This window comes from Phyllostomus discolor, chromosome 12 (genome assembly GCF_004126475.2).
Source record: "Phyllostomus discolor isolate MPI-MPIP mPhyDis1 chromosome 12, mPhyDis1.pri.v3, whole genome shotgun sequence".
NCBI lineage: Eukaryota > Metazoa > Chordata > Mammalia > Chiroptera > Phyllostomidae > Phyllostomus > Phyllostomus discolor.
Genome location: NC_040914.2, coordinates 26,080,914 through 26,097,162, shown reverse-complemented (window position 1 = coordinate 26,097,162; position 16,249 = coordinate 26,080,914). Strand labels below are relative to the sequence as shown.

General features: G+C 59.0%; 1 protein-coding gene across 5 annotated transcripts; it reads right to left on the bottom strand.

Moving 5' to 3' along the window:
• Positions 1-92: 92 nt before the first annotated feature.
• U2AF2 (U2 small nuclear RNA auxiliary factor 2) lies at positions 93-15,845 on the bottom strand. 5 transcript variants are annotated; one of them, XM_036013339.1, is made up of 13 exons: positions 15,631-15,845; positions 12,244-12,363; positions 11,873-12,008; positions 11,194-11,238; positions 10,829-10,932; positions 10,417-10,568; positions 9,132-9,248; positions 8,836-8,974; positions 3,344-3,447; positions 3,131-3,253; positions 2,773-2,871; positions 2,354-2,602; positions 93-803 (listed from the first exon to the last, which is right to left on the bottom strand). In XM_036013339.1, the coding sequence occupies exons 5-13, from the start codon at positions 10,848-10,850 to the stop codon at positions 669-671; spliced, it is 1,140 nt and encodes a 379-aa protein (XP_035869232.1). In that variant the 5' UTR covers positions 10,851-10,932; positions 11,194-11,238; positions 11,873-12,008; positions 12,244-12,363; positions 15,631-15,845; the 3' UTR covers positions 93-668. The 5 variants fall into 5 exon arrangements, with proteins under 5 accessions (XP_035869232.1, XP_035869230.1, XP_035869231.1 ...); XM_036013337.1 differs by lacking the exon at positions 12,244-12,363 and having other exon boundaries at positions 15,631-15,679; XM_036013338.1 differs by lacking the exon at positions 12,244-12,363 and having other exon boundaries at positions 2,785-2,871; positions 15,631-15,679.
• Positions 15,846-16,249: the final 404 nt, after the last annotated feature.

Genomic DNA, 16,249 nt, shown 5'->3' with positions numbered 1-16,249 from the left:
TGAGAAGGCGGGACGCGCCCCTGAAGCGGCTAAAGGGCATTGCCGAGACCAGTCGGGCTTCTCACACACCAGACAGAAGCAGCTCCATCAAGTATAATACAACAAAATGTTTAATGAGCAAATTCGTCTTAGCAAATATGAAACCGCCACAGAGGAGGAAAAGGGCAGGGGCCATGGGGTCCGGGGGGGCGACTAGAGAGGAGAACCAACTACGTTAAGAAACCAAGGGCTAGAGGTCAAAGGGCAGGAGCTGCGGTCCTGGAAAGGGAAAGGGCAGGGCAAAGGGCCGGACAACAAAATTCAAAATAGTTTGGCCATAAAATATAAACACGCTATGTTTCTACGGTAGGGAAGAGAAATGGGTATCAGGAAGGAGAGGCTGTTTTGGGAGAGGGGCTGTGGGGTCGGGTCCCACCCCACCCTGCTGTGCACCCCTCCCACCCCAACCCCTTCCCTCTGTGTCTGCGGGTGTGTTTGTGTGGGCTGTGTGCACACTTCCCCAATCCCCTTCCCGCCCAACCCCACCCCACCCCTTAATTGCTGCCATTCCAGTTGCTGCCGGCTGTCATTCGGCTGTCACTCCTCTGCCCATCGTCTTCGGAGGGGGAATAGAGGGGGGTGGGAGGGGGAGAAGACCCCAGCCCAGCCCCCGCCTGCCCCCGCCACCTCTACCAGAAGTCCCGGCGGTGGTAAGAGTCGGGGTCACAGTACTTTGTGACAACCACTCTGTTGGCGAACTTGCGACCTGTCAGGCCTTGCATGGCTTTCTGGCAGTCAAACACAGAGGTGAACTCCACGAAGATCTGTGGGGCGGGACGAGACGAGACGAGAGGAGGCTGTTAAGGCCGAGCGGCCCCTCTGCCCCCAGAGGAGCCGTCTGCTCGTTCACAGCTGCCAGCCAGCATGCACCCACCCCCTGAACTCCCAGGAGTGAGGGGGAGGGAGGTGCGGTCACTGCAGGTCTGCAGACATCTACCCAATGTCCTCCAGAGCCCCAGGACCAAAGAACAGAAGAGCAGAAAAGCAGCTCTCCTGGGGAGGGGGCACATACGTGGCAACCCCAGAATGCCGCTATTGCTTCAACAACTACAACAGCCTGCAAGAAAGTGTGGCAGGGCTGATGTAGAACCAGTAAGTCCGTAAGCTAGTTTAAAACCAAGCTGCATGATTCCTGGTTTGGGCCCTTAGACCAACCAACTGTAGAAGTCATTTTTGAGACAATAAAGGAAACCGAAATTCGGACTGGGTAAGTACTAAGGATAATTTTAAGTGGCATGGTAGTTTTGTTAAAATAAAATTTTTTAAAAGTTATGTTTCAAGCAGTTCTCAACCAAGTCAAGTGCACCCCCAGGTTACACATGACAGTGTCTACAGACAGTTTGGGCTGTCACAAAGGGGGGTGTACTGCTGTGGGCGTTTATACTGAGTGGGGCTGGGGACGGGGCTAACCATCTATGTACAGCACAGACCCCAAAACAAGAGCTACCAGACCCAAAACAGCAGTAGCTCAGATACTACTGCAGACAAACACACCGAAGTGTCTCAGGTGAAACACACCTGCTTTAAATTATTTCAGCAGAAAAGGGGGTTGGGATGGGAAGCTGAATACAGAATTTACCAGTGACAAGTATTGGCAGTGTGAAGCTAAGCTCTCGAGTACTGCTTGTGTGGTGTACCACGCCTCAGTAACATGCCACTCTATACCACTGACAGTCCTCTCTACTTCTGTGTTGTTTGAAAAGAATGGAAATCAGGTTTAAAAACCAAACATTGAACAAAACCACTCATCTCCTCACTGCCCCAAACCCAGGACTCCACTGCCTGCTGGGTGCTTACTGCCACCCCTTGACCTTGACCCTCCCATCTGAAAACAGTGCCCAGGGCCCACTCCGTTCCCCATACAGGCTGCCACCATGCTGCGTGGAACGATGAACCAAGTCACGGAGCACCCTGCCTTGTGAGGCACAGTGCCAGATGCAGCGTGACTCAGTGGCTTGGAAGTTAGGCTGCCAAGAACCTGAAACCTGACCACGTGGCCCATGTCCTCTGAAAAGAGGCCTAAGAAGCTGCTTGGACAGTTCAGGAGTGACACAGGTGAGCTTTAGCAGGGATGTTTAGCAGGGCACCTGGTACTGGAAAGGTTAAGTGGGTTTGTGGTTTTAACTATTTTTAGAACTTCCCCACTCCAAAGACAAGGCCAAACCACTTGGACACAGAACAGCCAATTCCTGAACAAAAGTTCTGGGCCTGCGGCCTCACCGCAGGCCTGGGTCCCTGGGGGGGGCTGTAGTAGTGGGTGTGATGTGTATAGGAGAGGCGGGGGAGGGCAAGGGAGAGACACCCGCATACACACCTTTCCACAGCCAGGCACCTCGACGCCGTCCACGGGCCGGGGGATCTCGATGGACTTCACTAGCCCATACTTGCTGCACTCGTCCCGCACATCCTCCACGATCTCCTCGTACTCCTCGTCGTCCAGCAGCTCCTCGGGCAGCACCATGTTCATAAGACACAGGACCTCCGTCGGGTGGCCGCCCATTTGCACCTGGGAGCTCATCAGGCCCGGCACTTGCAGGGTCACAGGGGTCTGGTTTATGGTGCTCTGTAGGGCAAGCGGCAGGGCCGTCACAGGGCCGCCCTCCCTGGATACCGTCCCAGGAGCACCGCGCCCTGCCCTGGACGCCCCACCTCTGCAGACGGAGCTGAGGAGGGCCTGCCCCACCCCACCCTCTCCCACCCCCAAGCCCCCCTAGCCAATGGAAGATGACGTGCCGGGGGGCTCACCAGCGTGGCATTCTTGGCTCCCACACTCGCCCTCTGCACCAGCAGTTTCTTGTCCCCCAGCTGCATCCCATTCAGCCCCGCAATGGCCTGTGTTTGGAGGACGAGGGGTGGGGGTGCACGGAAGAGGTGCAGGGTCAGGTGCCAGGAGCCCACCACCTCCCCCCAATACCACAGAGCCAGGCATTGGTGGGAAGGGACAGCAAAGGGCTGAGAACTTGGAAAGCCCCAGGCAGGGCCCCTGAGGCAGGCCAGCCTCCTCCCGCCCATCCCAAGAAGGGGGGGACCTCAGCGAGAACAGAGCAGGGGGTGAGAGCAAGGGTAGGTTCAGCAGGGGCCCGGGGCTCACCTGATCCGTGACGTTGATGTCCACGTACTCACAGAAGGCGTAGCCCTTGGAGAGCCCGGTGGCACTGTCCTTGACCAGGTTGAAGGCCTTGAGAGGCCCAAATGATGTCAGCAGCTCTTTTACCTGCAGGGCCAGCCACCATGCTATCAAGGTTTACTCAGTCAAAGGCAGGGATGAGGTGGTGGGTGCAGGGTGGGGTGGCAAGGGGCCTACCTGGTCATCGTTCAGGTAGTTGGGCAAACCCCCAATGAACAGCTTGTGGGCAGAGTCTGGGACCACAGTGGACACGACTCCTGAAGGGAGAAGAAAGGGACGGACTTGGATGCCCACCAAGAGGTTGTCACCGAACCCTGGGGGAGTGTGCAGGGAGAGGCCCGCGTTCCTCCCGGTCCGGTGACGACTGACAGAGGAAACACCACGTCTCCCCCATCTGCCCAGCCTCCGAAGTTGCCTGGGCCTCACAGTGGCAGACACCTGCGAAGCACAGCCCTGCCCAGGGCCACAGGATCCACACCCACACCCCAACCCGCTGCCTGCAGCTGTGCAACCTCAGCCTGCTGGGGAGGGGCTTCAAGGACACACAACCCCTTCCTCGTCCTTCAGCCCCTTCCTGGTCACCCGCTGCTTAATGGGACCTCCAGGCTGGTGACCCCACAGCCTGTTCTCAGGGCTCCACCCCATACTGCCACACCACCTCCCGTCACTCTCTGGCGTCAAACAAGTGTGACACTGGAGGGGTCTGCCACGTCCCTGAGGTGGCTGGCTCGCTCAGCAGCGTCCCTGGCGCGCAATAAGGGCTGACACAGCAAGGTCATGTTGGCTGAATGGGTGTGGTGACCACTGTGTGCCTGCCCCAATCCTGCCCTGTGCACAGAACTCTGGGCTCAAAGACAAGCACCAGCAGGCGGCTGGCCCCACGTTCCACAGGCTTCTCTGCCAGCGTGCCACTCTGCTCCTGTGAAGCACAAGCAGCCCCCACACTCTGTCTGGACAGACCCACCACCTACCCCTCCTGACCTGCTGCTCCTACCCTTGCCCTCTTCCGTAGTCCCGCACCAACCGGCCACTCTACCTCCTGCTGACCCCAGGGAGACGAGCCTCAGGTGGGACCTTGCCCGGACACAAGGTCACCGCACCCCTGGGAGGGTGTGCTCCTCCCACCCAGTCCCCTGGCACACGCACATCGCCCTGCAGAAGGGCTGGTGCCAACCTTGCCACTGTGAGCACCACAACCGAGCCCCACCAACCATGAGGCCCAGCGATCCGAGGGGAGGAGCAGAAGCACCCTGGGAACAAGGGCCTCGGACTGGACAGTCCCCACAGGGCAGGCCCCTGGGTCACACTCAGTCTACACTCAATGCCCTCCAAAGCCCTACCTGCAGTCACAGGGCTACACAGAGGCACCCAGAGGCAGTGCTAGCCTGAGGTCATACAAGCAGGACGGAGTCTCCAGGACCCACTCATCAGAACCCACAGCAAACTAGGGGCTCTCCAGGGGACCATCACCTTCCCAATAGCAGACAAGGGCAGAGGTGAGGTCACTCCGGCAGGTGAGAAACAGGGCCAGGTGAACCCCAGCTGCCAGGCTCAGACTGGGACCCGCTGTACCACACACCTCAGGGAAGCCCGGAGGCTGAGGGTGCCCGAGACAGGCTCCCTGGGTTCAGGTCATGGGTACGGCCCCACAAGAGGGTTCACCACGCCCTGTGGAGAGCATGCTGGCGCCAACCACAGAGGACTCATAGGTGAGACCGTTTGCACAAAGTGTGTCCTTCACATAGGGCCTGAAGGCAGGCCCAGGGGACTGGCCCTGGGAGCAAGTGGTACTGCAGCCACCACACGCCCTTCGTGGACACTGGGCCCTGGAGTCTCCGACACCAACACGAGGGACAGGCCCCAACTGTGCTGGCTGGGGGCTGGCTCCCTGTTCCAGACGTCTGCTGCTAACCACCGCCCCCACCCGAAGACCGGCCTGGGCCCTGGCAACCAAGCAACCTTGTCGTCTGTGCCCGCAGTGTAACCTCTGTGCACCGCTGGACCCCCTGGCACAGAAAACCCTGTCGAGGGGCGGACTGGCTGGAGCCTGCAGGCCGGAGACTCCTGGAGGCAGCGTCAGGCTCAGCCCTGAACCTCGGGGAGAGCCTGGCAGCAGGCGGGTGAATGTACCAACTGCTGAGCTACATTCGCCAGCTCAAAGGTCACCGTGGCTCCCGGCGCCCACACCCAGCTCTGGCTCTCCCTGCCCCCGGTCTCCATCTTGTCTCATGGACCCCACGCGGACCCACAGCAGCACTGGACAGGGGAGCCGGCCTCAGTGGGGACCCGTCACGGCATCACTACCCCAAGGACTTCCAGGTGCTTCTAGGTTCAGGTCTGTACCCTTTGCCCAGGTTAAAGAAGCCAACTCCCAGGTTCCTGAATTCGTTCCAATCAAGAACTGCTAAGTTGGCGCCTGGCTGGTGTAGCTCAGTGGATTGAGCACGGGCTGGGAACCAAAGTGTTCCAGGTTCGATCCCCAGCAACCGCACATTGAAGTTTCTCTGTGTGTGTGTGTCTCTCTCTCCCCCTCCCTCCCTTCTCTAAAAATAAATAAAATCTTTAAAAAAAACAAAAACATAAATTGGCACAATGTTAAAAAAAAAAAAGAACTGCTAAGTTTAATGGAACACTTTCTCCCTTTAGTGAGAAAATTGACTGACTTTCTAAGTGCTTGGATCATTACAGAAGATGCTTGACCTGCAGATGGAACCCTGATTCTTGCTGCCCCCCAGCAGTTCCCAGAATGGAAGGGACCGTGGCGTGAATGCCCAAGCTGCCCAGACAGAGAGGATCAACGATGAGCATCGATTGCACTGCTCAAGCTTGGTGACAGCCCCTTCTCGGCAAGGGCTTGGGGCTAAGGGAAGACAAACTACGCCAGCCGTCCCACACCACGATGTTTCCGTCCCTGCACGGGCAGGGACAGTGGTGCAGGGAACCCGCGGGGCCTTGCCCTAGAGCAAGTCAGTAGCGCCCAAGCCTTGCTTTCCCCGTGACATGGGACCCTGGCACACCCACCGTGAGAGCCAGGTGGTAAGTGTTTCCAGTTTGTGGGCCCAGGGCCCTGCCACTGCTCAGCTTGGCCGCTGCAGCAGGGCAACATACACCATGGGCGATGAGTGGGCCCAGCTGGGTGTCAGTAAACAGTCAAGAATCAGGCAGAGATCTTGCTCTGGCTAGTGTGGCTCAATCAGTTGGTGTGTCATCCCGTGAACCAAAAGGCCATAGGTTCAACTCCCGGGTTGCAGGTTCCATCCCTGGTCGAGAACATTATGATCTCCCATATGCAAGGCAACCAATCAACGTTTCTCTCTCACACTGATGTTTCTCTCCCCCTCTCCCAGCATGTCCTCAGATAAGGATTAAAAAAAAAAAAAAAAAGAAATTTAGCCTTGGCTAGTGGCTCAGTGGATTGAGCGCCGGCCTGTGAACCAAAAGGCCACTGGCTTGATTCCCAGTCAGGTCACATGCCTGGGTTGTGGGCCAGGTCCCCAGTGGAGGTGGGCATGAGAGAGGCAACAACACGCTGATGTTTCTCTCCCCCCCCCTCTAAAAATAAAGTCTTTTAAAAATAAAATAAAATAACCCTGGCTGGTGTGGCTCAGTGGATTGGGTGCCAGCCTGTGAACCAAAGGGTCGCCAGTTCATTTCCCAGTCAGTGCACATGCCTGAGTTGCAGGCCAGGTCCCCAGTAGGGGGCGTGTGAGAGGCAACCAAACAGTGATAAAAGAAATAAAGGCAGAAAGAAGGGAGAGAAGGAAAAAAAGAAATTATAGAAAAAAATTAAATTTAGAAAAATAAAATAAAAATAAATAAAATCTTGAAAAAAGATTTAAAAAGCAAGTGGGGTTCAATCTGGCACAAGGTTCTCACTCACCAACCCTTGCCACAAAGATCAACAAAGGACCCCAAGCGCCCTGGCTGGTGTGGCTTAGTGGATTGAGCACAGGCTGTGAACCAAAGCATCGCAGGTTCGATTCCCAGTCAGAGCACATGCCTGGGTTGCAAGTCAGGTCCCCAGTGGGGGCCACGTGAGAGTCAACCACACATTGATGATTCTCTCTCTCCCTTTCTCCCTCCCTTCCCTTCCCTCTAAAAATAAATAAATAAAACCTTAAAAAGAAAACAAACACAAAGGGCCCCAAGCACACCTATGGCAGTGCCTGCCTGACACAGCAGCCTAGGGAGAGGGGGACTCTGTAGTAATTGAAAACAAGTGAAGACGGGACTTCCTGAGAAGAGCAGAGAGGATCCTTGCAGCAGTTTGACCCTTGACCTAAGGAGCTGGCACCACAGACATGCAGCACGTAGCAACTCCTGGGGCTGCACACTCAGAGAAGGTCAGAGTGCACGACACCTGGTTTCTCACAAAGCCAAGAGGGGCACAGATTTGCCCACATTGCTGTGGGGACAGCACCAGAGACGAGCTGGTGCCAGGCCCGGTCCTGATCGCCGCCCTCTCTGGACCCCTTCGTCCCCACTGCTTCATAGAGTGAAGAGCTGACTCGGCTTCCAAAAAGCGTCCCCCAAGGTGCAGCCTGAGCCCGCAGAACCCCGCGCCCCCACAGCCTCAGGGCCCGGCTGCCCCACACCTGGAGCACACTCATGCTCTCCCACCCGGGCTCCCTGCACAGGGCCTCCCACAGGCTCAAGTCCAGCCCACTGCCTGGCTCCACACAGCCTGCACTCTCTCTGAAGGTCACTCACAACACATAAACGTCTCCAAAAGGTCCCTTATGACACGTAAACACTGCACAGAAACCCAAATGTCCACGTGCATGAATGTTAAACAGACAGGACACAGCCACGGCCGCTCACCGAGGTGGCGCTGGCGGCTGCTTTCTCACGGCAGCCGCAGGGCCGTTTCCACAGAGGCCGTGTGGCCAGCAGAGCCCACATTTACTACCTAGCAAACAACAGGGTGCTGACCCCCAGCCTGCTGTTCTTTACCAGCCAGGGGCAGGTGACAGGACACCCTGGGGGACAACAGGGTCAGCACACCTGAGGCCACAGAGACAAAAATGAGGGAACGCTGGGTACTGGGCCCCAGGACCCACCCCCAGGAGCTTCACCTGAAAGCGAGGAACCAGCTCAAACTAGCCTGATCTTGTTTATAACAAGGCACCCGGTTTTTTCCGTCACACAGCCAAAGCCCATGCAGAGAGAACTCTGACCTCCATGACACCCGGAACCAGGGACAGGATACGAAAGAACTTAGTCACCACAAACCCTCTCCAAAGCACAGGGTCTGCACGAGGCCAGGCGCAGAGGCCCTCCCACCACAGCCCGCCCTCCTGCCTCGCCACTTGACCCACCCGCACCCTCACAGGGAGGTGGGTCTGAGCCTCCACTCCTGTCCTGGAGCCGGTGGACCTCGTGGTAAGTCCTGTTCTTCTCTCAAAAGCCAGGGCCATGGAACTGTGCACGCGGGCAGTGAGCCCCTGCACCCAAAGGCAGACTGCTGACCCACACACACACTCACATGGTCCCCTGGCCCCCGACTTCCCACAACACCTGTGCTCTGGTCCTGGCTCTGCCACTTACAGGCTGTTCACCCTCCATGGCCCAGATGCCACCTCTTGTGAAGCAAGCTTTGGGAAACCAGAACAGGAGACAAGTCCACAGCACTCACACTGCCCCCCCAGGCAGGACAGGACCCCACTCACCAGGCACGTAGACTGACGGGTTCTCTGACATGCCAGGCAGGGGCTGGTAGTCGTGGGGCCTGCGGATCTTCAGTGACTGGCCCTGGAAGATGATGCCATCGAAGGCCATGGCCTGGGTGGTCTCGTCCACTGAGCGGAACTAAAAGAAAGAGGACAGGCGATGAGGGGCACAGGTGCACGGCCAGTCCAGCCCCAGGGGACTCTGGGATGGCAGTAGGGCCCCATGGCAACAAGGCTGCTGCCAGGCTGCTAAAGCCAGAGCCACACACCACCCGACCCACCAAGTGCCCGCGCACCTCCAAGAAGGCAAAGTTCTTGTCCTGGTTAATCTGCACAGCCAGGACGGGGTTGCCAGGGGCCTGCGTCAGCCCCCCGAGGCGCATCTGGGCATTGAAGAAGTCCATCATGGCCTCCTGCAGAGGGAACAGGAGACGGGGAGGGCGGGGAGGGGTGGAGAGAGGAGGGGAAGGGTGAGAGAGGGAGACACGGAGGGTTTGGGGGCGAGGGGGAGGGTCAGGGAGGGAGGAAGTGGGGGAGGGAGTAGTGGAATAGGGTGGGGGTGGAGATCAATAGCAGAAAAAGCAGAAGGAAAGTGAGAGAATGGGGAGGGGGCAGCAAAGACAGCCACAGGATTGTGGGGCAAGCCCCAGGGACCCAGGGGGAGAAGACAGTTCCAGGAGAGATGCAGGAGAGGACGAGCACGGGGACAGGAGAAAGAGCAGGGGACAGAGAGCGCGCGGAGACAGGCCACGCGGGAAAAGGCAGCAGCCGGCGGGCCCAGGGGGACCGAGGGAGGGCGGGAGAGCAGCAGCACACAGGACAGAGGGACGGAGTGGGGAGAGAGTGGACAGAGAGGAGCGGAGGGATGGAGGGGGAGGGGGAGGGCAGGGGAGGGGAGGAGAGAAGAGTGATGTGGAGGGATCTGGCCCTGGAGTCGGGGGCTGGTTCATCAAATGTAGCAAAGTGCAGGTTGAGAAAGTCAGAATGGACCTTACTTGCCTTCGCCGACGGTAGCAAACTTTTTGTTGCTACGAGGGATCTCAGCCCCACAATATTTCACTTTAAAGAGAAATGGAAACAACTCTTTGATCTCGGGATTCTCAGGGGTGGCACGGGAAGGGGTGGGGAGGGGGGAGAGGAGCGTGGGGAAGGGGCAGGTCGGGGCCATCAAAACAACAGAGCAGCAACGGGAGGCTGCGGGAGAGGATGGGGACAGGCGGCAGAGAGCAGAGGCATGTCAGAGGCCGCGGGGCGTGCGTCTGTGTGTGTGTATGTCGAGTCTCCCTCTCTGTCTCTCTCCACATGGATTCGGATGCGTGCACTCGTGCTTCGTAGGTAAGTGGTGTGTGTGCTCGATCCCTGGGTTTGGAGGAGGTTGGGGAGGGGAGATGGGAGAGGATAGAGGAGGGAGGGAGGGCCACCCCCAGCCCGGCCCCTGGCTGGCTCAACTCCATCGTCCGTCTGGGAGGGGGCCGGGGGGTCTTGCAGGAGCAGAGTCTGACCCGTGCAGGTGGGGGAGGGAACGAAGGGAAGGGGAGGAACAGGGGGAGGGGAGGGGCAGGGCAAGGGGGAGGGCAGTACCTCAGTGATGCCAAAAGGGATGTTGCCCACGTAGAGGCGCCGGGCCTGTCTAGTCATCTGGCTCCCGACCACGGGCACCGGCGTGGGGGTCACAGCCAGACCATCCGGGGTCATGGTGGGAAGGAGGGCGGTGGCTGGAATCTGACCCGCAGCTTCAAGAAACGCAGAAAGGGTCAGCAGGTGTCAGGACACCCCTGGACCTCTGCTCCTCAACCGCCTGCCCCCCAGCCCCCGTCCTGGGGAGGACTGACGGACCTGCTGCTGACGGTGGCCCTCCGGAGGCCTTGTCCCCGCTCCACCACGGGGCTGCCGAAGGGCGGAAGCCAGAACTCCCAGGGCACAGACCTTACCCCCCTCCCTGAAAACGGGGGTCCATCTCCTGCGCACCCAGCCCTCGAGCCCCAGGGCCCACCTTGCATGGCCTTGTACTGCATGGGGGTGATGTGCTCAAAGCCAGGCGGTGGCACGTCCCAGTATTTGCGGACCTTCTTCTTCTTCTCGTGGCGGGGGGAGCGGCTGGGGGCGGAGGGGAGAGCGGGCGGGGCCGTCTCAGTGCAGCCCTAGGCAGGCCTGCCCACCCCCCAGGCTCCCCTGGTCCCCTCCCCCAGTAGCTCCACTCTCTCCGGTAGGGAGAGGATCTGGGTTGGGCTGCGCCCAGGGACGGGCTGGTTTCCAGGCAGGTGGCTTGGGCCAGGGCTGGACAGGACCAGGCAGGTGCACAGGGTAGGAGGGGAAGGGGCGGACACCGGGGTGGAAGGGGCAGGAAGAGAAGCTCACATCAATCCACCGTGCTCCTCTTTAGCGCCTCTGGTCAAAGGTTTGCTGGGGGCGGAGGGAAAGGTATGGGGAGGGGTGACTGGGGACCCTTGTCTCCCCCATACATCACACCGCCCCAGGGCACGGAGCCGGGCCGAGGTGAACAAGCACAAGCAGGCCCCCTCGGCCCTGCCATGCCCCCCAACCCCCACACCAGGAAATAGAAAATGAGGACAGAAGGCTGGACTTCACCTACCCCGCTCCCCCTCACCTAAGGGAGCAGAGAGAACACAAGTGCACCTGGGGAGGGAAGAGGCATGAGAAAGCCAACAAACAAGTCCCAACCCAGAAGATGGCCCATGAGGTGTAGGACCTGAGATCTCCCCCTCCCCAGGAGGCAGAGCACAGCCCCGCCCCCGACTGCCCGCCAGGAGGTCAAAAAGAGAGTGGACGAGAGATGGGCCCTCGAGTCAGGGAAGACACGGGGGCGGCCCCTCACAAAGGAAAGTCAGAGCTTGTCTCCACCCTTGCCTCTGAGATTAAGACCCTGCTGCCCCTACAACCCCCCAGGAACTATAGGAAACCCCCAAACAAGAAAAACTGAATTCCAGACACACACACCACAGATCCTGCCCCAACAGAGAGGAGCCAGAGGCCGGCCCACCCCATCACCCAGCGGGGGGGGTCCCCAGGCTGGTACCTTCTTCGCCGCCTGTCTCTCGAGGCACTCCGCTGGTCCCGGTTGCGCCTGTCCCGGCTCCGGCTCCGGCGCTTGCGGTCCCGGCTGCGAGAGCGGCTGTGGCTGCGCTTCCTGTGACGGTTCTCCTTGTCTCGCTCTGGGCAAGGTGAGGGAGGATGAGCTGAGGTAGGACGGCCCATCCCACCCACACACTGGGGGCCATGCCCCAGCCCCAGGAAGGCCACCCCCAAGGGGACAGGATCCGATGGAGGAGGGGAGATAGCAGGCTGCCTGGGTCCACAAGCCAGTCCAGGGACCCTGGGGGACCCTGGGGACGGGAGCTGGTTACCTGAGGGGAGAGGGCCTGGAGATGCCCCCGGGGTGTAAGATACCTGAGGCTGCTCAGGAGGAGCTGGGGAGCCAGAGAAGACAGAGGAGGCTGGCTCCTGGTCCCCCTCCAGGGCTGAGGGGCCTGACCCCAGGGTCGTCCCTGAGAGGGGCAGGGCTAGAGGCTGGGGAACCAAGAGACCCAATGATGTTTTCCTGAAGGGACCTGCGGCCCCTCAGGAAAGACGTCCTCAATCACCAGATGCACCCACAGCCCCACCATCGGGCCCAGGGTGAGGCCCCAACCAGGACGCCCTCCCCGAGGCCCCTCCTTCTGCCCCACGCAGACCTGAATCCCAGACCACCCCATCCTGCCTCAAAGCCAAGTCCACAGCGCTCGAGGGGCTGGGCCACTTTCTCTGAAGACCCCGGAGATGGCACAAAGCTCTGCCCTCCCAGCAAAGCCACAGAAGCCGCTCCCTGCAGGCCTCACTGCCTTGGAGAAGGTGCAGGCTGAGCTGGGAGCACGGGGAGCGTGAGCACAGCACTCCAGCTGAGTTCCTGGGCTCCAAGACCCCGATTCCTCAACTACCCATCAGGCCCCTGTCGGTGTATGGGTGAGCTTCACCATGCTCCTGGGGGCAGGAGAGCAGAAGAGGCAGTAAGGAGAGGACCTCAAAGTGGACATTAGCCTCATCCACATTGTTCTGTCTTTATTTTTTCTGGCATAATCACGGTAACTATAAACACACCTGAACCCCAGAGTCACCAAAACTCAGAAAAATGTGCCCCTGAGACAGGGAAAAGACACAGCAGCAAACAGCAGGATGCCTCCTAAATCCGGAATCTGTGCTATGTATGTATCTCACGTGCACTTAATCCTTACTACTGCTTCGGGGAAACCCTGCTGGGAGCCCAAATAACAGAGAAACTGAGCACTCACATGTCTGGCCCAAAGGCCTAAAAAGCATGAAGTGACAACTCCTGAATGTGAACCCTGTGGTGTCCGCAGGCTCAGTTAAACAGCGGCCCACACCCCCCACTCCAGCGTCTGGGTGGAGCCTCTAACGGCAAGGGGATTATGCCCTTTAAGGCAAGAGAATAAAAGAGACAGGAAACTGCCAGGGGAGTATCAGAGGGTCAGCCAGGTAAGTCTGCAGGAGTGTGAGCGCTCCTCGGGTGTTTCCTGCCACTGAGGCTCTCAAACACACAGAGGAAGTGGCGGTGCCCGCTGGGTGTCTGGGACGCACACCAGGAACTCAGTTCTCTGGAGACACAGGCGGACCCAGCAGGGGTGAAGTCGGGAAGAGGCTGGCTCGGAGACAAAGACCCACAGGCTGTCTGACAGGCAACACAACACGTGGGCGGCTTCCCCTATTGGAGAGTCCTCTCCACGCCCCCCCCCACACCCATCCTGGGCACAGAGGGAGCTTCGGGTGTTCAAAATGTTGTGGCCAGGCACACTGTGGGAAGAGCACCAACTCCAGGGGACGCGGGGGAATTGAAGGCCGCAAATCAAGGCAGTTCGTGGACAAGAGCCTCCAGGAAGGGCTCACCCAGCTCTGCAGGCGGTCAGCACAGTGGAGTGGGCCTTGCAGCCAGCCAGAGCTGGGTGGTGTCACCTCTCCTGCTTACCAACCACATGAAACCAGCATGAAAAACTAAACCTTAAAAACTCGGTATTCTCTCCTCCAAATGAGGGCCACTTCCAGCCCCACCCACAGTGTAGGGTTCGAGAACTTGGCAGGAGGATGTTCATAAAGCACCTTCCCTGACTGTGACACCACCTCCGAGTGAGTGAGCTAAAGACCTACCTCTATTCCCTTCAGCATGACATTAGGATGAGGGCAATTTCACAGTAAAAAATACCACTTACTGGGTACTTAATGTGTGCCAACTCACAAGCCACACACTTTGCCTACATTACCCCATTCTAATCTCAGCTCTGCCTCTGATCAGGCCTGGGAAAAATTTTAAACTTTCTGAGCCTGTTTCCTCCTCTACAAAGAGAAGAAAGTCATCTCAGCCCCACAGGTCAGTTTTAAGGGTCCACTTAGAAAAGTTGTGCAACGAGCTTATTGGCACGGTGCCTAGCACGGGCAGGCATTCAGTCTAATATAACTGTCGTTAGTACCAGCCTTATTAATTCCAGAATCCCCCCCTCCTCCGCCGACCAGAATGGCCAATTCCCCGCATGAAAACAAACAGGCACGAAGATATTGAATTAGCACAGGTAAGCAACAAAGCAGCTCTCTGAACTCAGGTATCTCTATTTCATGCGCAAAAAAGACAGCCTTGGGCACTGAGCAACAGGCCTTCTTCCCCACGCACTGTCTCCTCACGCAGCCACCCCATCCTCAACTCCGAGCTGTGTTCAAAGGAGAACTCGGGCGCCCCTCATTCAGCCCTTCAAACACAGGGTCAATGGAGGCCTCAAGTCCCCCACCTTCCCTACTTCCAAATTTCTCCACATCCAAACCGAAATAGCGAGAAAAAAGAACTTTTTAAACGTCTATCGGTTCCCCCATTTCCAAAATTCTTGGACTCTCTAAATTGATGGGCACCCGCATAGCCCCTGCGGAAAGCCCTCACTGCCTACCCTTCTCTGGGGTACCTGGCTGGACCAAAGCCCCTAGTCTTTCAGGACCTCAGTCTCCCCATCTCTACGCCGAGGTGATTTACGAGTCAAGGAGCCCCAACTTTGGGACCGGAGAAGACGTGAGGTTTGTCTCTAGCAGGGGGCAGCTGGGGGGCAAAGACTACCCACTGCCATCACCGCCGCTCCCGCCACCGCCTCTAATACGCATAACGTAGGCCTAGAGCTAGGTTCATGCAAAGAACGCACAGCGCGCCCCGCTTTCATGAATGACCCCACGTCACACGCGGCGAGGCCGCAGGACACGATGCACGTGGCGGCCGCGCGGGGATAGTCGGGCCAAGCCACAGCCTTGCCCACGTGAAGGGGGGGGGGGAGCTCGCAACCGCCATTTTGGAACAAAGGGGGCGTGGAGACCCGGGCGGCCGACACGGCCGGAAACGGAAGTACCAAGGCAGCGGGAAAAAAGGGGGGAATGGCCGGATCGGATATATGCCTATACATAAATATATGTATATATTCTCCTTCGGTTAGTAAAAATTAGAATGCGCGAGGTGACACGCGGCAGGCGCTCCCGGGCCTTTATTGTAGCGCCACCTCCGCCAGGGACAAACTGGTGGGTGAACAGAACGAAGCGCGGCGCGCATGCGTGCCGGCCCGCGCCTGCCGCCCCCTCCCCTCCCGCGCGCGGAGGCACGCCGGGCAGTCACGTGAGCGAGGCGCGCGCCGCGAGACGGTGGGGGAGGGCGGCCGCGCGGCCCCGACAGGAGGGGAAGCGAGGGGGAAAATGGCGGGGGGCCACGGAGGAAAGCCAGGAGCCGCCCTGCTCGCCGCCCCGAGCCCCCGGCGTCCTCACCTTGTTTGTTCTCGTTGAGCTGCCGCTCGAACTCGTCGAAGTCCGACATGCTGAAGCGGCCGCGTAGGGCCCTGTGCAGCTCTCACCTCGCCTTGCCGCCCGCCCGCTCCGGCCGCTTCGGCTACTTCCGCCGCTTGCTTCGGCTACTTCCGGCCGCCTCCGGCGCGCCACCGCCCCCTGTCTAATAGAGCACGGGCCGCCCGCCCCGCCCCGGTTCCGCCCCTCTCCCCGCCCGCCCTCCCGCGAGGTGCCCCTTTCCCAGAGCCTGGTCCCGAAGCCCGTCAGCAATTTCCGGACAGTAGAGTATGGAGTTGGGCGCGGCGGCTTTGGCTTATTCCGAAAACACCCGAAGGGAGGGTTTTGCCAGGTTCCCAGGTTGTTGTAACTTTTCGAAAATGAGCTCTTCAACGTTCGGGTGTTCCCGTAGATCCTCGCCTTCCACTGCGTCCAGCGGCAACCCCGCCAAAGGTTCGGCTTCTTCCGACGATTCAAATGGTCCCTCTTGGGCCGCTCCTCCGGGGTTCCCCACTGTACTCCGCCGGCCCTGTCCGAAAAATCCGCTACTTCCGACAAGGCTAACCGTCCCGGGATTCAAGCACTTCCCGAAGGTTTCTGGAGC

What these genes read in the sequence shown, in the direction of transcription:
- U2AF2 (XM_036013337.1), bottom strand. Translation starts at nt 15,679, where the DNA reads ATGTCGGACTTCGACGAGTTCGAGCGGCAGCTCAACGAGAACAAACAA. An exon ending in AGAGACAGGCGGCGAAGAAG is followed by an intron (nt 11,239 to 11,872) that starts GTACCAGCCTGG and finishes CTCCGCCCCCAG; the next exon opens with CAAACCTTTGACCAGAGGCG. An exon ending in TCCCTTTTGGCATCACTGAG is followed by an intron (nt 9,249 to 10,416) that starts GTACTGCCCTCC and finishes TTCCCTCTGCAG; the next exon opens with GAGGCCATGATGGACTTCTT.